The sequence below is a fragment of the Cervus elaphus genome, chromosome 12, assembly GCF_910594005.1.
Source record: "Cervus elaphus chromosome 12, mCerEla1.1, whole genome shotgun sequence".
In the NCBI taxonomy this organism is placed as follows: domain Eukaryota; kingdom Metazoa; phylum Chordata; class Mammalia; order Artiodactyla; family Cervidae; genus Cervus; species Cervus elaphus.
In genome coordinates this window covers 42833725-42860103 of record NC_057826.1, presented here as the reverse complement: position 1 = coordinate 42860103, position 26379 = coordinate 42833725, and the positions used below count along the sequence as shown (strand labels likewise).

At 40.1% G+C, this 26379-nt stretch overlaps 1 protein-coding gene across 4 annotated transcripts in view; it reads left to right on the top strand.

The window, feature by feature from the left end:
- The first annotated feature begins 10 nt into the window (after nucleotides 1-10).
- LYSMD2 (LysM domain containing 2) overlaps nucleotides 11-26379 on the top strand; it is a 37769-nt gene continuing 11400 nt past the window's right edge. Inside the window, exons 1-2 of one of the 4 annotated variants that reach the window (XM_043920145.1) lie at nucleotides 11-131; nucleotides 24783-25245. In XM_043920145.1, coding sequence (XP_043776080.1) covers nucleotides 24976-25245 — 270 coding nt within the window. In that variant the 5' untranslated portion in view covers nucleotides 11-131; nucleotides 24783-24975. Of the gene's footprint in view, nucleotides 132-24782; nucleotides 25246-25273; nucleotides 25653-25693; nucleotides 25804-26379 lie in introns of those variants that run through there. The other 3 variants (XM_043920148.1, XM_043920146.1, XM_043920147.1) reach the window with 3 other exon arrangements.

Here is a 26379-nt window from a genome sequence, read left to right as displayed (position 1 = left end):
GCTGGGAAGCGTAGTTCGGAGCGGCGAGCGGCGGCCGCGCGGAGGCTGGACCCCCTGCCCCCTGGCTGTCACCCCGGGCTTCCCCACCCTCCGCTGCAGGTGTCCTCGCCCGGAATCTGAGTTCCGACCCCGTAAGCGCTGTGCGGGCGAACGGGACCTCAGCCTTGGGACCAGGCTGTGACGGGCTCTCTTGAGGAGCCCGGGGCTACGGATAGGGTGGGTGGTAAAGGCTCTCCAAGCTTGTGAGGGGCAGCTGGGTGAGTGGGCACCGTTACTTCGAAGCCGGGAGAACACCGCTTAGACACAGACGAGGCCTGTCCTGGGTTTTACTGGCTTTACGCCGGCCTCGGGCGGAGCGTGGGGAGTAGTGGCTGGGGCACATGCCTGGGGGTAGGGAGGTGGGGTGTGGCGAGGCTGATCTAAAGTTTGTGGGTGAGGATGGTCGCCAGCCCACGCACATGCCGGGGCTTCACTGAGGAGAGCCTCAGCATCCTCATCTGTAAAGTATAGACTTAAAGCTTGAAGGTAAGTTGTGAGGACTAAATGCATTTTAGGTGCGTATGTGAAAGCCCCTGTTGTCAGGCCCTTAGCACACACTCAATAAGGTTTCTCAGGAGTTACAGGGAGACCCGGGCACACTTCCGGTCTTGAGAGCCCCGTGTGTAATGCTAAGCTAAAGATAGTTGGCCTCGTTGGTCTGGATAAATAAATGTTAAAGCTCATCGGGTTTGCTGTTGTCAGCTATTTAGCCGGCTCACTTCACGCGGAATATGTACTGTGATGTGCCCTCTATGCCAGGTTCTTGGGAGCTACAAAGAGAGAAAATACTGTCTGGTCTGTGAAGCATGGAAGCAGGGGCGGGGGGTGGTGCGACATAGGACAAAGATTGAAATTATGAAAATGCATGGCATAATAGGGTTTCCTTCCAAAAGCATTTTCTACCACATGTGACATCTCTCCTTTTTGAACTCTTGCTCCATACTTTCAATGCAATATTTCACGTTATGGTGGGATTTGCATTTTCCAGATGTGGTGGAAGGAAAATGAACCAAAGAGATGGATGCAGCATTGCTGGCATAATCTCTGAAACAGGCAGAGTGAATGGATGTGAAACAGCATCATAATCTGGCAATGACCTGTGCAGTGACCATGTGACCAAAAAAAAAAAAATGCTGCAGAGAAGATTCCATGTTTGAAAATAGGAGCATCACTTTACATTTGTGGAAGTACATTCCTATCCATGTTCTCATTTGACTTTTCCAACAACCCTGTGAGATGCAGGGTGAGGATTTTCTTCAGTCAGAGTTCCAAGAGGCACAGAGAGGTGATATGAGTTATTCAAGGCCATCCAGCTGGTCACTAAGCCTTCTTCTCTCCTTCTGTCCTGGCCTTCTCTGAAGAGGCACTCTCAGTGCTGTCTTTCATTTGTATATTTCAAAACAGGGCCATGCCTTCCCTAGGAAGAGGGCTGAGCCAGAAAATAAAGTTAATTCTCAAAGGCTCTTGGAACTATAAGCTAAAACAATGGCATCCGGTAGCTGCTGACCGAGAGACCAGTGTTGTGTCCACTAGCAGCACTGTAGTGATGGACTACAGCTTCTATCACTACACTGTAGTGATGGACTACAGATTCTGGTGAACCTCCTCACCAGAATGTCAAATCTGCAAGAGAAGGAGTGAAATGAAAGGGAGGTGTGGACATGTCAATTTAAATCACATTCCTATGTTTTCCTGTATTTTTTTATTCCAAATGTCGTATGTAACAGATAAGATGCCTTTGACTTTTTTTATGTTGAACATTTGTCACAAATTATAGCTTTCTGTTAAATAAGAATAGGACTGCTTACAGATCAAGCTAGTAGCTGCCCCAGAGAAAGCTGGTGGTAGGCATAAGATGAAAATAACAAAGCAATTTTATTCAGATTGTAAGAAAGGGTAGCAAATGTTTAATATAGCAAAGATTCTTTGTTGTTGTTCAGTCACTAAGTCATGTCCAACTCTCTTTGACCCCATGAACTGCAGCACACCAGGCTTCTCTGTCCTTCACTATCTCCCTGAGTTTGCTCAAACTCAGGTCCATTGAGTCAGTGATGCTATCCAACCATCTCATCCTCTGTTGTCCCCCTCTCTTCTTGCCCTCAATCTTTCCCAGCATCAGACTGTTTTCCAGTGAGTCAACTCTCCATATCAGGTGGCCAAAGTGTTGGAGCTTCAGCTTCAGCATCAGTCTTTCCTATGAATATTCAGGGTTAATTTCCTTTAGGATTGACTGGTTTGATCTCCTTGCTGTCCAAGGGACTCTCAAGAGTCTTCTCCAACACCACAGTTCAAAAGCGTCAATTCTTCAGTGCTCAGCCTTCTTTGTGGTCTAACTCTCACATCTGTACATGACTACTAGAAAAACCATAGCTTTGACTATACAGACCTTTGTTGGCAAAGTGATGTCTCTGCTTTTCAATATACTGTTTAGGTTTGTCATAGCTATTCTTCCAAGGAGCAACCGTCTTTTAATTTCATGGCTGCAGTCACTATCTGCAGTGATTTTGGAGCCCAAGAAAATGAAATCTGATACTGTTTCCACATTTTCCCCATCTATTTGCCATGAAGTAATAGGACTGGATGCCATGATCTTAGTTTTTTGAATGTTGAGTTTTAAGCCAGATTTTTCACTCCCCTCTTTCACCTTCATCAAGAGGATCTTTAGTTCCTCTTCACTTTCTGCCATTAAAGTGGTATTATCTGCATATCTGAGGTGGTTGGTATTTCTCCCAGCAATCTTGATTCCAGCTTGTGATTCATCCAGCTCTGCATTTTGCGTGATGTACTCTGCATATAAGTTAAATAAATGGGCTGACAGTATACGGCCTTGACATACTCCTTTCTCAATTTTGAACCAGTCCATTGTTCCATGTCCAGTTCTAACTGTTGCTTCTTGTCCTGCATACAGGTTTCTCAGGAGGCAGGTAATGTAGTCTGGTATTCCCATCTCATTAAAAATATCCCATAGTTTGTTGTGATCCACGCAAAGGCTTTAGCACAGTCAATGAAACAAAAGTAGATGCTTTTTTGGAATTCCCTTGCTTTTTCTATGATCCAGTGTTTGTTGGCAATTTGATCTCTGGTTCCTCTGCCTTTTCTAAATCCAGCTTGAACATCTGGAAGTTTTTGATTCATGTACTGCTGAAGCCTAGCTTGAAGGATTTTGAGCATAATCTTGTGGCATGTGAAATAAGTGCAATTGTATGGTAATTTGAACATTCTTTGGCCTTGCCTGTCTTTGGGATTGAGATGAAAACTGACCTTTTCCAGTACTGTGGCCTTTCTCAGTCCTGCTGTTTTCCAAATTAGCTGGCATTAATGAGTGCAGCACTTTAACAGAATAATCTTATATTTGAAATAGCTCAGCTGGAATTCCATCACCTCCACTAGTTTTGTTCACAGTAATGCTTCCTAAGGCCCACTTGACTTCACACTCCAGGATATCTGTGGTGAGTGACCACATCATTATTGTTATCTGGGTCATTGAGAGCTTTTTGTACCATTCGGTGTACCCTCTCTCTCACTGACTTCCTTGTGTTTTCCCACAAGGAAAATGTCTGCATGTGATGAGATGAATGAAGCACTGTTTCAGTTGAAGACTGTGAAAGGAAGCTGGCAAACAAATGATTTCGTAGGTTAAAGTCATAGTAGGCAGTCAAAGCAGAGATACAAGAGCTATCCAATAGTCCCAGCCCCATTTATATGAAAATGCAAAATTGAAACACGACTCCTAGAGCTGGAAGGGACCTTACAGATCATCTTGTCTCGTCTCTTCTTCATGCAGTGAGGAGGCTGATACATCAACAGTAAATTCTCAATGGAACATATAGCATACATCACTGAGAACACACAGGAGATACTGTTGCTTGCCTACTCATCATCCATTCCCCTCTCTTCCTTCTTTACAGAAGCCGGTGCAGATGTTTGTCTATTGGGGAATGTGATGCTATTACCATCCCATACCAACCTATCATGGGTATCGGGAATAGAATCCTCTTGACTGGCCCTTCAGAGATTAGGGGTGGGCATGTGACCCAGTTCTGGCCAGTGAGACCTAAGGAGGGGTTTGCTGAAGGCCTTCTGGGAAAGGTTTTCTTGCTCTTGAATAGAAACATACAGAGAAATATGCCACCATCTCCATGGGATGTTGTTGCATCTGGCTGTGTTCCTGAAAACTGGAATAGCCATCTCAGAGCTATCAGAGGTTCCAAGCTTAGGACAAAGCCAACACACTGATGATGGCAGACTAAAGAGAATGAACTTGGGTCTGTGATGTTGTTGTTGTTGAGTCAGTAAACCAATCAGCCCTGGTGCTGCCCAACTTCTGGATTTCTTGTAATATGAGATAATAAATATCCTTATTGTTGAGACCATTTGAGATAGAATTTTCTGTTACTTGAAGCTGAAAGAATCCTAAGTGTTGCAGATGAAATGTGAAAACAATTTCTTTGGATGGAATGAAGTTGATAAAAACAAACAATAATTACAACACAAGACAAAGAATAGGGATATTATCACCTTATGGATAGAAGCATGCATTTTAACTATGGTTAAACTATGGTTTCCAATCCAGACAGATCTGGGTTGAACCCATTTATTTACTGCTTGCTTGATTGTGGTCAAATTTCTTTAACCTTTCTAAGCCTCATTTTCTTCACTCCTAGGCTGGGAATATTAATACTTACTAGATGGGGCTATTGTGAAGATGAAGTGAGATAATTTGTGTCAAGTAGGCTACAAAGGATGTGGTGCTCAGTAAGCACTAAAGGAGTGATGACTATCTTGATGAAGTATGAATTATTTTATTTATAGTGTAATAAATAACATGGTAACAACAAGCATCTAAAAGTGAATCACTGTATAATAGTGATCATGTTCAATGACACTACAAGGATGCAATCAGCAAAATCCAGAATGTAGGAAACTCTACGTGACAACCCAGTTCTTCGATAAATAAATTGCAATAAAAATAAAAGATGGAGAGCTTATAGATACACAGAAATAGAAGAGACAACCAAATGCAATGTGTTGATATTGATTTGAATAAAGCAATTGTTTGGTTGTTTTTTAAAGAGTCCTTATCTTTTGGAAAGATATTACTGAATATTACTGAAAAAATGCTGAATATTTACAGAAGAGATAATATCTGAGATTTTTCTTTTCAAATAATCCAGCATGAGAGTATCTATGAAACAAGATAGGCCATGAGTTGACAATGGTTGAAACTGACTAATGGAGCTTTATTAAACCATTCTTTATTTTTTTTTTTATATTTTTTTATTAGTTGGAGGCTAATTACTTCACAACATTTCAGTGGGTTTTGTCATACATTGATATGAATCAGCCATAGATTTACACTTATTCCCCATCCCGATCCCCCCTCCCACCTCCCTCTCCACCCGATTCCTCTGGGTCTTCCCAGTGCACCAGGCCGGAGCACTTGTCTCATGCATCCCACCTGGGCTGGTGATCTGTTTCACCATAGATAGTATACATGCTGTTCTTTTGAAACATCCCACCCTCACCTTCTCCCACAGAGTTCAAAAGTCTGTTCTGTATTTCTGTGTCTCTTTTTCTGTTTTGCATATAGGGTTATCGTTACCATCTTTCTAAATTCCATATATATGTGTTAGTATGCTGTAATGTTCTTTATCTTTCTGGCTTACTTCACTCTGTATAAGGGGCTCCAGTTTCATCCATCTCATTAGGACTGGTTCAAATGAATTCTTTTTGACGGCTGAGTAATATTCCATGGTGTATATGTACCACAGCTTCCTTATCCATTCATCTGCTGATGGGCATCTAGGTTGCTTCCATGTCCTGGCTATTATAAACAGTGCTGCGATGAACATTGGGGTGCATGTGTCTCTTTCAGATCTGGTTTCCTCAGTGTGTATGCCCAGAAGTGGTATTGCTGGGTCATATGGCAGTTCTATTTCCAGTTTTTTAAGGAATCTCCACACTGTTTTCCATAGTGGCTGTACTAGTTTGCATTCCCACCAACAGTGTAAGAGGGTTCCCTTTTCTCCACACCCTCTCCAGCATTTATTGCTTGTAGACTTTTGGATAGCAGCCATCCTGACTGGTGTGTAATGGTACCTCATTGTGGTTTTGATTTGCATTTCTCTAATAATGAGTGATGTTGAGCACCTTTTCATGTGTTTGTTAGTCATCTGTATGTCTTCTTTGGAGAAATGTCTGTTTAGTTCTCTGGCCCATTTTTTGATTGGGTCATTTATTTTTCTGGAATTGAGCTGCAGGAGTTGCTTGTATATTTTTGAGATTAATCCTTTGTCTGTTTCTTCATTTGCTATTATTTTCTCCCAATCTGACGGCTGTCTTTTCACCTTACTTATAGTTTCCTTTGTAGTGCAAAAGCTTTTAAGTTTCATTAGATCCCATTTGTTTAGTTTTGCTTTTATTTCCAATATTCTGGGAGGTGGGTCATAGAGGATCTTGCTGTGATTTATGTTGCAGAGTGTTTTGCCTATGTTCTCCTCTAGGAGTTTTATAGTTTCTAGTCTGACATTTAGATCTTTAATCCATTTTGAGTTTATTTTTGTGTATGGTGTTAGAAAGTGTTCTAGTTTCATTCTTTTGCAAGTGGTTGACCAGTTTTCCCAGCACCACTTGTTAAAGAGGTTGTCTTTTTTCCATCGTATATCCTTGCCTCCTTTGTCAAAGATAAGGTGTCCATAGGTTCGTGGATTTATCTCTGGGCTTTCTATTCTGTTCCATTGGTCTATATTTCTGTCTTTGTGCCAGTACCACACTGTCTTGATGACTGTGGCTTTGTAGTAGAGTCTGAAGTCAGGCAGGTTGATTCCTCCAGTTCCATTCTTCTTTCTCAAGATTACTTTGGCTATTCGAGGTTTTTTGTATTTCCATACAAATTGTGAAATTCTTTGGTCTAGTTCTGTGAAAAATACCGTTGGTAGCTTGATAGGGATTGCATTGAATCTATAGATTGCTTTGGGTAGAATAGCCATTTTGACAATATTGATTCTTCCAATCCATGAACACGGTATGTTTCTCCATCTGTTTGTGTCCTCTTTGATTTCTTTCATCAGTGTTTTATAGTTTTCTATGTATAGGTCTTTTGTTTCTTTAGGTAGATATACTCCTAAGTATTTTATTCGTTTTGTTGCAATGGTGAATGGTATTGTTTCCTTAATTTCTCTTTCTGTTTTTTCATTGTTAGTATATAGGAATGCAAGGGATTTCTGTGTGTTAATTTTATATCCTGCAACTTTACTATATTCATTGATTAGTTCTAGTAATTTTCTGGTAGAGTCTTTAGGGTTTTCTATGTAGAGGATCATGTCATCTGCAAACAGTGAGAGTTTCACTTCTTCTTTTCCTATCTGGATTCCTTTTATTTCTTTTTCTGCTCTGATTGCTGTGGCCAAAACTTCCCACACTATGTTGAACAGTAGTGGTGAGAGTGGGCACCCTTGTCTTGTTCCTGATTTCAGGGGAAATGCTTTCAATTTTTCACCATTGAGGGTGATGCTTGCTGTGGGTTTGTCATATATAGCTTTTATTATGTTGAGGTATGTTCCTTCTATTCCTGCTTTTTGGAGAGTTTTAATCATAAATGAGTGTTGAATTTTGTCAAAGGCTTTCTCTGCATCTATTGAGATAATCATATGGTTTTTATCTTTCAATTTGTTAATGTGGTGTATTACATTGATTGATTTGCGGATATTGAAGAATCCTTGCATTCCTGGGATAAATCCCACTTGGTCGTGGTGTATGATTTTTTTAATATGTTGTTGGATTCTGTTTGCTAGAATTTTGTTAAGGATTTTTGCATCTATGTTCATCAGTGATATTGGCCTGTAGTTTTCTTTTTTTGTGGCATCTCTGTCTGGTTTTGGAATTAGGGTGATGGTGGCCTCATAGAATGAGTTTGGAAGCTTACCTTCATCTGCAATTTTCTGGAAGAGTTTGAGTAAGATAGGTGTTAGCTCTTCTCTAAATTTTTGGTAGAATTCAGCTGTGAAGCCATCTGGTCCTGGGCTTTTGTTTGCTGGAAGATTTTTGATTACAGTTTCGATTTCCTTGCCTGTGATGGGTCTGTTAAGATCTTCTATTTCTTCCTGGTTCAGTTTTGGAAAGTTATACTTTTCTAAGAATTTGTCCATTTCATCCAAGTTGTCCATTTTATTGGCATAGAGCTGCTGGTAGTAGTCTCTTATGATCCTTTGTATTTCAGTGTTGTCTGTTGTGATCTCTCCATTTTCATTTCTAATTTTGTTAATTTGGTTCTTCTCTGTTTCTTAATGAGTCTTGCTAATGGTTTGTCAATTTTGTTTATTTTTTCAAAAAACCAGCTTTTAGCTTTGTTGATTTTTGCTATGGTCTCTTTAGTTTCTATTGCATTTATTTCTGCCTTAATTTTTAAGATTTCTTTCCTTCTGCTAACCCTGGGGTTCTTCATTTCTTCCTTCTCTAATTGCTTTAGGTGTAGAGTTAGGTTATTTATTTGGCTTTTTTCTTGTTTCTTGATGTAAGCCTGTAATGCTATGAACCTTCCCCTTAGCACTGCTTTTACAGTGTCCCATAGGTTTTGGGTTGTTGTGTTTTCATTTTCATTCATTTCTATACATATTTTGATTTCTTTTATGATTTGTTGGTTATTCAGAAGCATGTTATTTAGCCTCCATATGTTTGAATTTTTAACAATTTTTTTCCTGTAATTGAGATCTAATCTTACTGCACTGTGGTCAGAAAAGATGACTGGAATGATTTCAATTTTTTTGAATTTTCCAAGACCAGATTTATGGCCCAGGATGTGATCTATTCTGGAGAAGGTTCCGTGTGCACTTGAGAAAAAGGTGAAGTTGATTGTTTTGGGGTGAAATGTCCTATAGATATCAATTAGGTCTAGCTGGTCCATTGTGTCATTTAAGGTTTGTGTTTCCTTGTTAATTTTCTGTTTAGTTGATCTATCCATAGTTGTGAGTGGGGTATTAAAGTCTCCCACTATTACTGTGTTACTATTAATTTCCTCTCTCATACTCGTTAGTGTTTGCCGTACATATTGCGGTGCTCCTATGTTGGGTGCATATATATTTATAATTGTTATATCTTCTTCTTGGATTGATCCTTTGATCATTATGTAGTGTCCTTCTTTGTCTCTTTTCACAGCTTTTATTTGAAAGTCTATTTTATCTGATATGAGTATTGCGACTCCTGCTTTCTTTTGGTCTCCATTTGCATGAAATATTTTTTTCCAGCCCTTCACTTTTAGTCTGTATGTGTCTCTTGTTTTGAGGTGGGTCTCTTGTAGACAGCATATATGGAGGTCTTGTTTTTGTATCCATTCAGCCAATCTTTGTCTTTTGGTTGGGGCATTCAACCCATTTACATTTAAGGTAATTATTGATAGGTGTGGTCCCGTTGCCATTTACTTTGTTGTTTTGGGTTCACGTTTATACAACCTTTCTGCATTTCCTGTCTAGAGAAGATCCTTTAGCATTTGTTGAAGAGCTGGTTTGGTGGTGCTGAATTCTCTCAGCTTTTGCTTGTCTGTAAAGCTTTTGAATTCTCCTTCATATCTGAATGAGATCCTTGCTGGATACAGTAATCTAGGTTGTAGGTTATTCTCTTTCATTACTTTCAGGACGTCCTGCCATTCCCTTCTGGCCTGGAGGGTTTCTATTGATAGATCAGCTGTTATCCTTATGGGAATCCCTTTGTGTGTTATTTGTTGTTTTTCCCTTGCTGCTTTTAATATTTGTTCTTTGTGTTTGATCTTTGTTAGTTTGATTAATATGTGTCTTGGGGTGTTTCGCCTTGGGTTTATCCTGTTTGGGACTCTCTGGGTTTCTTGGACTTGGGTGGCTATTTCCTTCCCCATTTTAGGGAAGTTTTCAGCTATTATCTCCTCGAGTATTTTCTCATGGCCTTTCTTTTTGTCTTCTTCTTCTGGGACTCCTATGATTCGAATGTTGGGGCGTTTCACATTGTCCCAGAGGTCCCTGAGGTTGTCCTCATTTCTTTTGATCCTTTTTTCTTTTTTCCTCTCTGCTTCATTTATTTCCACCATTTTATCTTCTACCTCACTTATCCTATCTTCTGCCTCCGTTATTCTACTCTTGGTTCCCTCCAAAGTGTTTTTGATCTCATTCATTGCATTGTTCATTTTTAATTGACTCTTTTTTATTTCTTCTAGGTCTTTATTAAACAATTCTTGTATCTTTTCAATCTTTGTCTCCAGGCTATTTATCTGTAACTCCATTTTGTTTTCAAGATTTTGGATCATTTTTATTATCATTATTCTAAATTCTTTTTCAGGTAGATCCCCTATCTCCTCCTCTTTTGTTTGACTTGGTGGGCATTTTTCATGTTCCTTTACCTGTTGGGTATTTCTTTGCCTTTTCATCTTGTTTAGATTGCTGTGTCTGGAGTGGACTTTCTGTATTCTGGAGGTCTGTGGTTCCTTTTTATTGTGGAGGATTTACCCAGTGGGTGGGGTTAGACGATTGGCTTGTCAAGGTTTCCCGGTTAGGGAAGCTTGCGTCAGTGTACTGGTGCGTGGAACTTGATTTCTTCTCTTTGGAGAGCAATGGAGTGCCCAGTAATGAGTTTTGAGATGGGTCTATGTGTTAGGTGTGACCTTGGGCAGCCTGTATGTTGACATTCGGGGCTATGTTCCTGTGTTGCTGGAGAATTTGCGTGGTATGTCTTGCTCTAAAACTTACTGGCTCTTGGGTGGTGGTTGGTTTCAGTGTAGGTATGGAGGCTTTTGGACGGTCACTTATTACTTAAAGTTCCATGTAGTCAGGAGTTTTCTGGTGTTCTCAGGTTTTGGGCTTAAGTTTCCTGCCTCTGGATTTCAGTTTTATTCTTCCTGTAGTCTCAGGACTTCTCCAACTATACAGCACTGATAATAAAACTTCTAGGTTAATGGCGAAAAGATTCTCCCCCGTTAGGGACACCCAGAGAGGTTCACAGAGTTACATGAACAGGAGAAAAGGGAGGAGGGAGATAGAGATGAGCAGGAGGAGAAAAAGGGGGACTCAAGAGGAGAGAGACAGATCTACGCAGCTGTCTGTTTCCAGAGTGTTCTCCGTATCTCAGACACCTACACGGATTCACAGAATTGGATTGGGAAGAGAAGGGGAAAGGAGGAAATAGAGGTGTTCTGAGGTAGAAAACAGAGAGTCAAGATTGGGACAGAATAATCTTCAGTTTAAAGATAGAGCCTCTCTTTTTTTTTTGTAAGGTTATAGTGTAGAGAAAATGAAAATGAAGAGTAGTAGAGGAGTACTAGAGGACTTTAAAAGAAATAAGAGAAACAGAAAAATAGAAAATAAAAGAGAAAACGGAAAGAAAAAAAAAAGAAGAAAAAAGAAAAAAAAGAAAAAAAAAAAAAAAAAGAAAGAAAGAAAGAAAAATTTTTTTCCCCCTAATTAAAAAAATCGTAAAAATCTATGAAAATGAAAGTTAAGGAGTAATGGGGGAGTAATAGGGAATTTTAAAGGAAAATAAAAGAGAAAAAATAAAAAAGAAAAAATATAGAAAGAAAAAAATTATTTTTTTTCCTTACTTAGAAAAAAAAAAGTAAAAATATATCTAGGAATTTCTCTGGAGCTGTTGCGGTCAGTGTGGGTTCGGCTCAGTTTCAGATAGCTCCTCGTTCCAGCTTACACTTCTCGATATCTACAGGGCCCTTCTGGTGAAGTTGGTGTTTTCTACAGGGATTTTAATCTGTTGCACCAGTCCCTTCTGAAGCGGCTCCCTTTGTTTATTTGGCTTCTGTTTGCCGGTCTCTTCAGAGCCTCATTTCCGCCCTGACACAGGCGGGCGGAGGTGGACTCTTATTCAGGTAGCTAGTTCCGTTGCGCTGCTGGGAGGGGCTGACGCTGCGGGGATGGGCTGGCGCTGCGGGGCGGGGCTGACGCTGCGGGGAGGGGCTGGCCCTGCGGGGGCGGGCTGGCGCTGCCGGGAGGGGCTGACGCTGCTTTCTCCGTCTGCGCTGCTCAGGCTCCCGGCTGTTCTATGTGGAGCGCGCCCCGCGCTGCGCTAGGTTCCAGCCCTCGGGTGTTACACAAAAGCGCGGAAGGAAAAGCTGCGCCTGCTCTCTGTGCCTTCCCCGTCAGAGCGGTCCAGGCAGCCAGGGGCTTGATGGGTGCGCTATCCCCAGGTGTGGCGCGCCCACTCCCTTCCGCGGACCCAGTCTCAGTTTCCGCTGGCGCCAGTCGGGTGTGCGCGCCTTCCGCCCTCTGCGTCCCCAGCCCCAGTCCCCGCCCGCGCCGGTCGGGTGCCTGTGCCCTGTGTCTCACCGCGACCTTCCCCTCCCCCCTGCCTCCTGCCTCCGGCGGGGCTGGGCCGGTCCGCAGCCTGCGAGCTCTTCTCGGGACTTTCTCCGTCCCTTTGTTCTGCGAACGGCCGGCAGTGTGTTCGGGCCGGTTAATTTACTCTCTCTCCTTTGGTCTCCCACAGTTCAAGTTGGCACCTCACAGAAGCTCCCTCCGATTGTCCTCAGGGCACTCAGGCCCAGACCCTACCCCAAGCAAGGCCGCCTAAGGCTCCCTTCCCGGGACGGGTCTCCGTCCTTAGCTCTTTTGTCTCACTTTTTATCTTTTATATTTTGTCCTACCTCCTTTCGAAGACAATGGTCTGCTTTTCTGGGCGCCTGATGACCTCAGCTAGTGATCAGAAGTTGTTTTGTGAAGTTTGCTCTGCATTCAGTTATTCTTTTGATGAATTTGTAGGAGAGAAAGTGGTCTCCCCATCCTACTCCTCCGCCATCTTGGCTCCTCCACACATATGTTATTTTTGAAATTATTTTCCATTATGGGTTACTACAAGACATTGACTATAGTTCCCCGTGTGCACAGGTTTTTGTATAGACATATATTTTTATTTCTCTTGGGTATATACCTAGGAATAGAATTGGTAGGTCATATAGTAACTTTGGGCTTCCCTGGTGGCTCAGATGGTAAAGTGTCTGCCTGCAATGCAGGAGACCTGGGTTCTATCCCTGGGTCTGGAAGAGCCCCTGGAGAAGGAAATGGCAACCCACTCCAGTACTCTTGCCTGGAAAATTCCATGGACAGAGGAGCCTTGTAGACTACAGTCCATGGGGTCGCAAAGAGTCGGACATGACTGAGGCACTTCACTTCACTTCACTTCATGGTAACTTTATGTTTAGCATTACTATGTTTAGCATTACAAGAAACTGTCAAACTGTTTTCCAAAGTAGCTTCACCATTTTATATTCTTACCAGTAATGTGTGAGCATTCCAATTTTTCCGTATCTTTGTCAACACTTGTTGATGTGTCTTTTTAAAAATAATTATTATAGCCATCCCATTTAGTGTGAAGTGATAGCCCATTGTGGTTTTGATGTGCAGTTCTTCAATGCATAATCATATTGAACAATTTTTTCATGTGCTTACAGATCATTTTTATATTTTATTCAAAGAAATGCTATTCAAATCTTTTGACTACGTTTTAAGAACAATTTATGTTTTAATTTATTTTTGGTTGCGCTGAGTCTTGGTTGCTGCACACGAGCTTTCTCTAGTTGCAGTGAGTGGGGCTACTTTCTAGTTTGGCACATGGGCCCCTCATTGTGGTGGCTTTGCTTGTTGAGGAGCACAGGCTCTAGGGAACACGGGCCTTAGTAGCTACAGTACGTGGGCTCAGTAGTTGCTCCACATGGGCTTAGTTGCTCCACAGCATGTTGAATCTTTCCTGACCAGGGATCAAACCCATGTCCCCTGCATTGGCAGGCAGATTCTTAACTATTGGACCACCAGGGAAGTTCACTTTTAATTGGGTTATTTGTCTTTTTATTACTGATCTATAAACCTTTTTCATATATTCTGATTATAAATTCCTTGTCAGACATATTATTTGCACATATTTTTTCTCATTCTGTGAATTGTTCTTTTTTCTATTAATAATTTTTTGATGGTATCCTTTGGTACACACTCTTTATCAGTTTGAAGAAGTTCCTGTCTATTCCTACTTGGTTCAATGCTTTTATCATGAAAGGGTGTTGGATTGCATCAAAGATTTTTTTCCAGTCTATTAAGATGATCATGTAGATTTTTTTCATTTATTCTATTAATATGGTATATCACATTTATTTTTCAGATCTTAATTATTTATTCCTGAGATAAATCCTACTTGATCATGGTATATAATCCTCTTCATAATCATTGTGTTTAGTTTGCTAGTATTTTGTTGAAAACTTTTTCCATATTCATAGGAGATATTGGTCAGTGATTTTCTTATCTTCTGATGCATTGACTAGTTTTGATATCAGAGTAATTCTAGCCTTGTGTTACAAGTGTTGCTTCCTCTTCTATTTTGGGGAAGCATTTATGAAAGATTGGTATTAATTCTTTAGATGTTTGGTAGAATTTACCAATTAAACCATCTGGGCCTTGGCTTTTCTTTACTAGAAATTTAAAAATTACTAATTCAATCTTTTTGGTTGAATTCAGATTATGTATTTCTTCTTGAGTCAGTTTTGTTAGTTTGTGTCTTTCTAGGAATGTATCCATTTCATCTAAGTTTTGTAGTTTCTTGGCAAATAGTTGTTCATATTTCTTTATTATCCTTTTTATTTATGTTGTATCAATATTGATGTTTCCCCCCCTTCATTCCTAATTTTAGTATATGCATTTCCCTGTTTTTTCTCTTGGTCAGTCTAGCTAAAGGTTTGTCAATTTTGTTGATCTTTTCAAAGAACCAACTTTTGGTTTTGTTGATTTACTCTATTTTTTTCTAGTCTCTATGTCATTTATTTTGGGTATAATCCTTATTAACTTTAATTATGGCCAGGATGGTTTTACCGATGAATTCTACCAAGAATTTGAGGAAGAAATGATACCTATTCTTCATAATCTCTTCCCAGAAAATAGAAGCAGAAGGAACACTTCTTAACTCATTCTATGAGGCCAATATTATCCTAATACCAATACCAGACAAAGATATTACAAGAAAGAAAAGTTACAGGTCAATATCGCTTATGAAAGTAGATGCAAAAGTCTTCACAAAGTATTGACAGAGTCCAGCAATATATAAAGAAATTTACATTACTAGCAAGTGGGGTTTATTCCCAGTATGCAAGGCTGGTTCAACATTCAACAAATCAGTGAATATAAAATTAATATAATCCATCCATCACATCAACAGGCTAAAGAAGAAAAGAATCCTATGACTGTATCAATAGATATGGAGAAGGCATTGACAAAATCCAACATTCATTCATGATGAAAAGCTCTCAAAAGGGTCCCCCCTTTTCTAGAGGGGACCATCCTCAACATGATAAAGAAGATGTATAGAAAACTACAGCTGATATACCTAATGGTAAAAAACTAGATGCTTTCCCTCTAAGATCAGAAACAAAATGAGGATGTCTCCTCTCACTATTCTGATTCAACATCACACTGAATGTAGCAAGACTAGGAGAGGGAAGGTATATATAGATTGGGAAGGAAGAAATAAAAGTCTGTGTTCATAGATGACATGATTATCTATGTAGAAAATTCCAAAGAATTGTTTTAAAAACCTTCTGGAACTGAACTGTGTATATTACCATATGTGAAATAGATGACCAGTCCAAGTTCAATGCATGAAACAGGGCACTCAAAGCTGGTGCACTGGGACAACCCAGAGGGATGGGATGGGGAGGGAGGTGGGAGAGGGGTTTGGGATGGGGGACACATGTACACCTGTGACTGATTCATGTCAATGTATGGCAAAACCACCACAATATTGTAAACTAATTAGCCTCCAATTAAATAAATTCATTAAAAAAGTAAAAGTTGAGAGATATACATATATATGTATACATATCATATATATCATGTCATATATATAACATACATATATATATCACATAGAATTTACAAGTCATTCCAAAAAATTATTTAATCTCATATTTCTAACTGAATATATATGCAAAGGAAATGCTTATCATTAACTATACTGTTGAGTTGTAACATTAGTATTTTTATTCTCAGATTGTTGTATATGTGATATTCAATAAAAGAAACCAGAAACTCTGTTATCTCAAAAAATAAAAAACCTTCTGGAACTAATATGTGATTATAACAAGGTTGCAGATTACAAAGTCAATATACAAAGGCAATTGTTTTCCTGTAATTGTAATTTGAAATTAAAAACATAATATCATTTATGTTAGTACCAAAAAAATGAAGAAAGAAAAAGATACTTAGGTAGATGTATATCTATATGATCAACAAAACTCTGATGAAAGGAATCAAAGATTTAAGTGGTGAGGTATTTCAAGTTTATATAGAGAAAAACTTCATGCTGTTAGGATGCTAATTCTTTCCAACATGACCTATAGATTTGGTGCAATCTCAATTAAAATCTGAGCAAGTTATTTTGTAGATGGTGGTGGTTTAGTCGCTACGTCGCTCTGTCCATCTCTTGCAAGCACATGGACTGTAGCCCACCAGGCTCCTCTGTACATTGGCTTTCCCAGGCAAGAATATTGGAGTGGTTTGCCATTTCCTTTTCCAGGGGATCTTCCCAACCCAGGGATTGAACTGGGATTTCCTGCAGTGCAGTCAGATTCTTTACCGACTGAGCCAACAGGGAAGCTTATTTTGTGGATATCAACCAACTAATTCTAAAGTTTATATGGAAAGGTGAAAGACCTAGACTGGTCAATGCAATACTGAAGAGGAAGAACAAAGTCAAAGGACTCAAGGCTACCAAACTTCAGGACTTACTATAAAGCTACAGTAATCATAACAGTGTGGTAATAATGAAAAAATAGGCAAATAGATCAATGGAACAGAATAGAGAGCCCAGAAATAGACTCTCACAAATATAGTTAACTTTCACAAATATAGTTAACTTACCTTTAAGTTAAGTTGACAAAAAAGCAAGGCCAACTCAGTGGATAAATGATAGTCTTTTTGACTAATGGTGCTTAGTAACTGGGCATCCACATTGCAAAAGAATAAATTTAAATGCAGAGTTCTCACCATTCACAAATATTAACTCAGGATGGAACATAGATCTAAGTTCCAAACACAAAGCTTATGGCATATAGAAAACAACTTTGGAGAAAGTCCAGGTGACTCTGGATTTGATGATGGCTTTTAGATGCAACACCAGAAGCAAATTCATGAAAGAGAAAATTGGTGAGTTGGCCTTTATTAAAGTTGAACATTTCTACTCTGAGAAAGACACTATTAAAATAATGAAAAGGCAAGTCAAAGATTGGGAAATATATTTGTTGGCAAAGTTGTGGAGAAATTGGAACCTTTGTACATTGCAGCAAGTTGGAATGTGAAACCATCCAACTGCTATGGAAAATAGTTCGGTGGTTTCTCAAAAAGGTAAACATATGACCCAGCAATTTCAGTCTTAGGTATCTATCCAAAGAAATCGAAAATAAGGACTTGAATAGATATTTATAAAATGCCAATGTTTATTGTAGCATTATTTACAATTGCTAAAAGGTAGAAACAACCCAAATGTCCATCAGCAGATCAATGGGCAAACAAAATGTGATATATCCACATTATGAAGTATTACTCAACCAAAAAAGGACTGAAGTTCTGACACGTTACAACATGGATGAACATTGAGGACATTATGCTAAGTGAAACAAGTCGTATACAAAAGGACAAATACTGTAAGTTTCTATTTATATGAAATGTCTAGAATAGATAAATTCATAGAGATAGAGGTTACCAGGGGCTGGAGAAAGCAGGGATAGGAAGTTACTGCTTAGTGCTTATAGTTTCTGTTTGGAGTGATGAAAAAATTTTGGAAATAGACAGTGTTGTGATGGTTGCACAACATTGTAAATTGTAACTGGTGCCACTGTACTTAAAAATGGTTCAAGTGGTTAATTTTGCTATATATGTATATGTATTTTTTACCACAAGTAAAAAACTAACAATGTACTTAGAATGTAAAATACTTTATTTGGGTGAGTTGTATGATAGTGAATTATTTCTCAATAAGGCAGTTAAAATATGCAATTATGTAAATATAGTACAATTTGCTTATCTGTTCTGCTACTGAATAATTGATTGTTTCCAGTTTTTGTTACTCTGAATGATGCTACCGTGGACTTTTTCACAACATGTCTCCTGGTGTATAGGTATGAGATTTTCAACAGGGGATATACAGTGTCTAATATTGGAATTTCTCATTTGTAGGGAATGCACATGTACAATTTTATAGTTTTGCTTATCTTAGTGAGTGTTTTTCAAAGTGGCTGTACCAAATTATACGTCTCCCAGCAATGAATAGAATTCCTATCTTCACTGGTCACTGGCCTTGCCAAACTTAGATTTTGCCAATCTGGTGAGTGCAAAAGGGTTACTATTTCATCTTAATGTAAATTTTTCTGATTTTGATGAGATTAAGCATCTTTTCATATGTTTATTCACAATTAGGATTTTTTTCTTCTGTAAAATTCTAGTTATGCCATTGGAATATGTCTTTTTTTATTGTTATATAGGAAGTAGCTCTTTAAATATTCTGGATATTAGTCTTTGGTTGATTGCATATGTTAAAAATAAAACATTCCTTACTATCAACTATCAACAACAAATATGCAGTTTCTGAATTCAGATAGCCAGAGTTCAAATAATGAAGAACACCTTGTTTTCAGATCTATTTGGTTCTTGCTTTTCATGTAACTGCTTTTCACTAACTAGAATTTGGATACTGAGGGATAATTCAACATTTTATTAAAATACTTTTGGTTCTTAGGACACATGTCTCTTAATTTCTAATTTGTCTTTTTGTTTTCCTTAAAGTATCATCTTGCTAGCAGAAGTTCTCAATTTTAATGTTTTCATGCTTATTAATCTTTTATGAATAAAACTTTTTTTTAGTCTGTCTAAAGAAATCCTGTCTGGAGAACATAAGGATATTTTTCTCTATATTCTTCTAAAAGTTTTGAAGTTTTATCTTTCACATTTAAGTCTGTAATTCATCTGAAATTAAATTTTGTGTATGGTAAGAAGCAGAGTCTACCATGTAGATAGCTAATCGTCCTGATGTCATGTGTTTTACAGACCATTTCCCAGTGATCTGCTACCTCTGTCATAGATCAAGTTCTCATACATTTGTGATTCTGTTTCTGGGTACATTACTCTTATCCACTGGTTTCCCAGCATCAAAATCATCCTGTTTTAACTATTAATACCTTTACAGTAACTCTTGATATCTGGTAGAGCATTTTCCTTTTCCTTATTCTTCAGAAATATCTTGCTTGTCTGTGAGTCTTTGCTTTTCCATATCAACTTTAGAATCAGCTTGTCATATTTCTTGCAAACCCATTGTTATTGCATCGAATATACAGACCAAGTTTTAGAATATTGAAATTTTATATGATAGAGTCTTCCTGTTTGTGAACGTAGCATAGTTTTTCTGTTTATTTAAATTGTCTTTAATGTATTTTTGGGCTTCTCAGGTGGCTCAGTGATAAAGAATCTGCCTGCCAACGGGGGTTCGATCCCTGGGTAGGGACAATCCCCTGAAGAAATGGCAACTCACTCCAGTATTCTTGCCTGGGAAATCTCATGCACAGAGGTGTGGGGAGGGCTACAATGCATGGGTTGCAAAGAGTTGGACACGAGTTAGTGACTAAACCCCCAATGTATTTTCATAAATTAAAAACTTTCTCTATAAAGGTCTTGCTCATCCTTTATTAGACTAATTCTTTGATTCTGTCACTTAAATCTATTAATGTCAATATTAAGGCACTCTTGAGTTTCTGGGATAAAGTCATCTTGTTTATGATGGATTACTTTTTGTATGCACTGCTAGATTTGGCTTAATGATATTTTAAGATTTTTATATCTTTCTTTATGAGTGTGATACTTCCTCAGCTGGTTTTGGTTATGGCCATGGTAAATATGGTTATATTATGAACCGATTTGAAGATAGTTCCTGCTACTTTCTGTTCTGAAAAAGTTTACACAAGGTTGGATTGATGTGTTCTTTGAAAGGTTGATAGAACCTTCCAATAAGATCTCCTGATGCTAATATTTTTTGCTAACAAGATTTTAAACTCTAGTACTGATTTAGTTTCTTTAATGGGAACCATTTAGACTTTCTATTTCTTCATGTATTAGTTTTAGACAAGTTGTTTTTGGTTCTAGCTTTCAAATTCCTCTTGTTTTGATATATGAGGCTGTCTCTTTTTTTATTGCTGGCTCAGTTATGAATTTCATTAAAAAGTAAATTGTAAATACTTGTGTTAGGAGGACTTCAAATTAGTTTAGACTTCCAGCTTGCCAGAATCAGAACCAGATATGAATGTCTTCAACTTTACTAGACACAGTCCCATAGCTCTTGAAAGTGGTTGCACCGGTTTACACTGCCACTAACACTGTTTGAGAAATTCTGTAGTTCAATAGGACTCTTATCAATACTTTAATTGTCCGATTTTTCTATTTTTGCTAATCTCATGCCTATGAAATTATAAATGGAATTTCAAATGGAATTCCTCTGCTTATTGGTGAGGCTGCGCATCTTTCCATTGGGCACTTGAGTTTTATTTTCTGTAAATTGTCTATTCATATCTTTTAATTATTTTTAGTGGATGTTTTTAATTGTAGGAATTTTAACATATTATGGATAGTAATACTTTGTCAATTATATGTATTCAAATATATTTCCCCAATTTTATACCTTGTCTACTCAGATTTTAAGGTACATTTTCAGGACAGAGGTTTTTATGTGTATAATTTGCCAGTTTTTTCTTTGCAGTTTATATTTTTGGTATCTTGTTTAAGAAATTCTTTGCTATCCCAAGGTATAAAGATATTCTAAATGTGTTAAAGTTTGCTTTTCCCAATTATATGTCTACTTAGTGTACAATTGATTTTGACATATGGTATAAGGAAGAGATCTAACTTTTTCCCACAAGGATAACTAATTGTGGCAGCAGCATTTTTGGACACAGGTTCGTTTCTCTGATATGTGTGGGTCTGCTTCTGGGATTTTTTTTTTGATGTCCCTTTGTTACATTTGTCTTTCCCAGTATCACTACTGTAATGGTTTAGTTCTCATCCCTTTGTTATAACTTAATGATTGTGAAGTTAAGCCTCCCTCCCTCATTCTTCTTCAGGAAAGTCTTGGCTCTTCTTAGCCCTTTATCTTCTATATGAATTTTAAGATAAGCCTGCCATGCTCTTTGAAGAATCCTATAGGAATTTTGGTTGGAATTTCAAAGTATTTATGTATTAGTTTGGGAAGGAAATGAAAATTTTCATTATTTTGTATCTTCCCATTCCATAAGTGTGGAGTATCTGTTTTTGTTTACATCTTATTTTATGTCCTTTAATAAAATGTAATATTTTTTCCATAAAAAGCTTGCTTCTCTTTTATTAAGTTTACTCCTAATTTTTCTTTTGGTATCTAAAAGGATCTCTTTCCAGAATTAAATTTTCTGATTGTTTGATTCAACTGGTAATTGCATAACGATCTGTGTCTTATAGTTTGAACAGTTCCAATTTTAGATATTATCTGTATTACCTGTAAATATTTTAGTATTGTTTATTATCAGTAAATAACAGTTATTTTTTTCTCAATCTTCATTTCCCTTTCTCCCTCTTTTTGCTATTGCACTGACTAGGATTTCCAGAACAAAATTAGATTGAAGCAGCAACAGAAGCCTTCCTTTTCTTATTCTTGTTCTCAAAGGAAGTATTTCTAATGTTTCACCACTAGTGGTGAGGTTTGCTCTATGTTGTAGGCAGATATACATAAAACTAATTTTGAAGTTATAGTTGAAGAAGGAAAAAAATATATGTATATACAAAAAATTCAGTCTGAGCTGCAAATGTAGATGTTTAACTTTGGATTAGGGAGAAGTCAGTATAAAATTCACAGGAAGACTAGATATTTTGAAACAGTGCAAATCTATGTAGGAAAAAACAACTCACAAAGAACTCTAACCAAATAATATAAAAAAAGCATTGATTCAAGCTGATTAATTTTTTAATTTCTGAGAACTAGAGCAAACTTCTAGAGGGGCTTCTAGAGGAGACTTGTAGCTAAAGGGGCTTCCCTGGTGGCTCAGCTGGTAAAGAATCCGCCTGAAATGAGGGAGACCTGGGTTCAATCCCTGTGTTGGGAAGATCTCCTGGAGAAGGGAAGGGCTATCCACTCCAGTATTCTGCCCTGGAGATTCCATAGACTATACAGTCCCTGGGATCTCAAAGTGTCGGACACAACTGAGCAACTTTCAGTTTCAGAGGAAACTCTAGCTTTTTGATCACAAAAAGGAATCATGGAGAAAATCCTGAGAATTGTGTTGAATTTATTTCAGACCATTTTACAACTGTTTTGAAGGTGTTTTATGACTTGGGTTTTCTTAAGGCTGGAGAAATTGAAAATAACTAGGGACAGCTTAGAAATTAGTCCTGATAAGAGAGAAGTGGGATGGCTTATGAATCTTTGTACGTTTTTGGTGTTAACTTTTCCCCTGCACTTATAACAGAGGATTTGGTCATTTTATGAATGCATTCAGTGATCATTTTCTGCCCCTTTATGTGTACTGTTCCATCTTTTGGGAATCTCTGATTCTCAAAGTCATTTTCCTGTTTCCTTATTTAGGCCTGTCTTTCTCTACTTTATATCAGCACTTCCAAAACTGTAGAAATTCTGAGGGAAAAATGGGAGTTCCATGGTCAAATGAATTTGAGAAGTATAGTGTCAAGCAGAATTCAATAGCTTATTTTACTATAGGGCCTTCTAGGGCCTTCAGTATTCTAATGTGCATTGTGACTCTCCAAAAGGCAAATAGAGATTGCAGTGCTTCCTCAAGTAATTGATCATGGAACCCTTTCCAAAGAACAAATACTCATAGAACCCAGTTCATTAATCTTCAAATAAAGACTTCCAGTTCTTTGGTAGACTTTTCTTCAGTGGAAGATATGCTCTATGCTGTCTTTCTGCTGCCGCTAAGTCACTTCAGTCATGTCAGACTCTGTGCGACCCCATAGACGGCAGCCCACCAGGCTCCCGTCCCTGGGATTTTCCAGGCAAGAACACTGGAGTCGGTTGCCATTTCCTTCTCCAATGCTGTTTCTCTACTAGACTTCAACTCCGAGGTCAATTTCTCCTGTTTTCTTGAAATATTACCTGATCTCCTTTATATTTTGGAATACTTTGATCTCCTTTACATTCTGCCTCTTTCTTTGGTCCTGGGATAGGCACTCTGGATACCACTCAAGAGTTCAAGTTCACCCATAGAAGACTTTTGCTAAATAACCTAGTACAGCCTTCAGGATCTTTTTACTCTACCTCAATTCAACTATCAATACTTCTGATGCTTCATTCAAGGCACTGAGCTAAGTACACACTGCTGAAGCTAAATAAGATCTAGTTTTACCTCTCAGGAGTATGTATAGAAGAAATAAGACAAGTGTGGGGCACAAAACACAAGTTAAATGCTAAGCAAGAGGTACAAACCACCGTGGAGTTCAGTGGAGAAACAATAACAAGTGGGCATATGGGGGACAGGTACAGGTGGGAAGAAACAGGAAAGATCTCACTTGGGGATGCATCATTTGGGATGGACCTTAAATTTTTCTTAAATGTAGACAGTGAGACTGGAGAAGGGCTACAAGCGTAGGGTATAGCATATGCCAGGCATGAAGATAAGGAGGGGTAAGTTCAAGTGCTTCTGTCTGGCAGGAGGTATGGAGTTTCCAGGATGAGTTGTAGATGGGGTACGGCCAGAGTGTGAACAATAAAAATGCAAAAAAGGAATTGAGTTGCCAGTGTGAGTTATATAAATACTGTTGTCCATAGGAAACCACTGAAGAATTTTTGAGTGGGATGGTAATTCGGGGGCCATTTTGTTCTTCCCCATCTCTTCCCCTGTCTTCTGAACTCTCGTTCCTTTGTCTCTGTCCAGCACAGCCACATATCGAAATTTCAGCTGATGAATCAAATCTCCAGTCTCAGAATCTGCCCATAGAGTACCTCCTCTTGAAGAGCTGTCCAGAGTACAACAGAATCCTGAGTGCTAGATTCTAATAAATGTGCACCCACTCTGTGTAGAATACTATCAGAAGGCAGAAAGTTGAGGAGAGGGTGTTCAGATAAATAATACAGATAAGAGGCCATTGGTGAAGTTAATGATAAAACTTTGGGGAGTCATGGTTTCAGGGTATTAAGGAGGAAAATAATAAGAAAAAATTAGGGGCAGGTAGTAAGTTCTAAGTAGTGAGCCAAGAGAATGGACTGTAGCCAGGCAGACTTGCAAGGCAGCGCAGGACTAAAATTGGCACTGGTGTGCAATGAAGAGTGAAACCAAAGCCCGTGAAGGTAGTTAGAGATCACACCAGGCCTTAGAAGCACTATCCTCCCCGGAGTGTTGAGGGCACCGGACCCTGAAAGGCTGTTGAGATGGGCCTGGAGAAAGTGTGTGTGTTAAATGGTCTTAATTTTTCTGTGAGGTCCTGGGGTAATGGGGACTGGGAGAAGTTGAAGATGTAAGAAAGCTGAAGCCTGCTGTGGAATCAATAAAGGAGCAGAGCGAAGCTTTGGTGTTTTGCTTTGGGCAGAGTGGGGCTCTGTCGGCCCGGCGCGGAATTCCACCCCGGGATTGAGGGCATCTATGGGGGCCCCCGTGGCTACACTGCCGGGAGCCTTAGCGCTCTCCGCCTGTCGCAGCGCGGGGCCAGCCGGGTGGGCAGGGTGGAGCCGAGCGGTCCGCGGGGCAGCAGCCGGAGCTCGTTTCGCTCTCCCTCCTGCAGGTGCGCCTGGAAAGGCGGACGCGGAGGAGCGGGCGCCCGCCATGGCGGGTCCGCATCTTCCCACCGAGGCCTGTAGCCCGCCGCCCCCGCGGAACGGCCCTCCACAGCCCCTGTGAGGAGGAAGAGGAGGTGGCGGCGGACGAGGCGCCGCCCCTTTGGCGAGCTTCCCGACCCGGCGGCCTCCGCAGGACCCATGGCGGATTCCTCGCCCGCTCCGTCCCTGCGGGCAGGCGGCCCCCGTGCGCCCCGGTCCTCGGCCCCCTCGCCGCCGCACTCGCGTTCGGGCTCCGAGGCCGAGGAGGCCGAGCTGTCGCTGAGCCTGGCACGCACCAAGACCCGCTCGTACGGTAGCACGGCCAGCGTGCGGGCGCCGCTGGGCGCCGGCGTCATCGAGCGCCATGTGGAGCACCGGGTCCGCGCCGGCGACACGCTGCAGGGCATCGCGCTCAAGTACGGAGTCTCGGTGAGCAGGGCTGGCGGCCGCGGGCGGGGGCGCCGCGGCTCGGGGCGGGGCGCGCGAGGAGCCGGGCGTCGAGGAGCAGCCAGCGGCCCCAGGCGGCTCGGCCTCCAGCGGTCGCCCAGCGCGCGCTGCTGGGACAGCGACGGTCGCCAGAGCCGGTCTGGTAGCCAGAGGGGCGGGCCGTGAAGGCTCTCCCGGGTGGGCGCATCGAGTTCCCGATGCCCTGCCCACACTCGGATAGGATCCGCCGCTTGAGGAAGGCCAAAGAGGACCAGGGCATCGTCACCACCTGGACCCAGATTCGCCCGATTTTCATTCTGGGTCATGCTGCTATGTAATATTTCCTGGACGCCGAACTGATGTTTGGATTTGGGCAGAGAATTTTGTTTTCTGGGTAAACAAGCACTATGGTGAGTCAGGAAGGGTACAGTTGTTCCTGCCGGATGGTTCTGGTTCTATTGATTATGCTTCTTTATTTAGAAGTGAAATTACACTCCTGGGCTCACTGGCAAGTGTGCATGTGACACCTGTCGCTAAGCAGCGGCCAAGAATGTGGTCCAGGTGAGCTGGAGAGCTGTGTTTATTATAAATTTATAAGTGCCGGTGTGCCTGTGCCTTGGGCCTATTGCATTACACCTCTGGGAAGAACATGGAAACCTGAGGGAGCATATTTTTCATTAAAATTACTTATAATTAACCCTGAACTATGTGATGGCCTTTTTACATGTGAGTTCTGTATCAGTTTTCAATGTTCTTCTCTGAAGCACCCTAGACAGCAATAGGAAGAAAGGTGATCTTGTCTTTATCTTTCTCTGCAAGTGAAACTCTTTCTGGCTCTGCACCAGTGACAGAGACTGAGTCATCTCATTTGCACACCCAAGCTGGTGTGTGTTTACCTGGCAGGTCCTACTATCATTTAAACAGTCTGAGAGCAGGGATCTTGTTGTGCAGACATGTACGGAGGATTTCGTGCCATGGTTTGTCCTATTCTGCCCCCTTGGGAGTTTCTAAATGTGAACATAGAACGTCAGTCCTTATATTTGCATTCATGGGGACTGGTTTTGAGTCAGAGCCAGAAGAAGCAGTTAGGAAGTTATCAATAGCTACACCTTCTGTTGAGTGCCTGCTGTGTGCCAG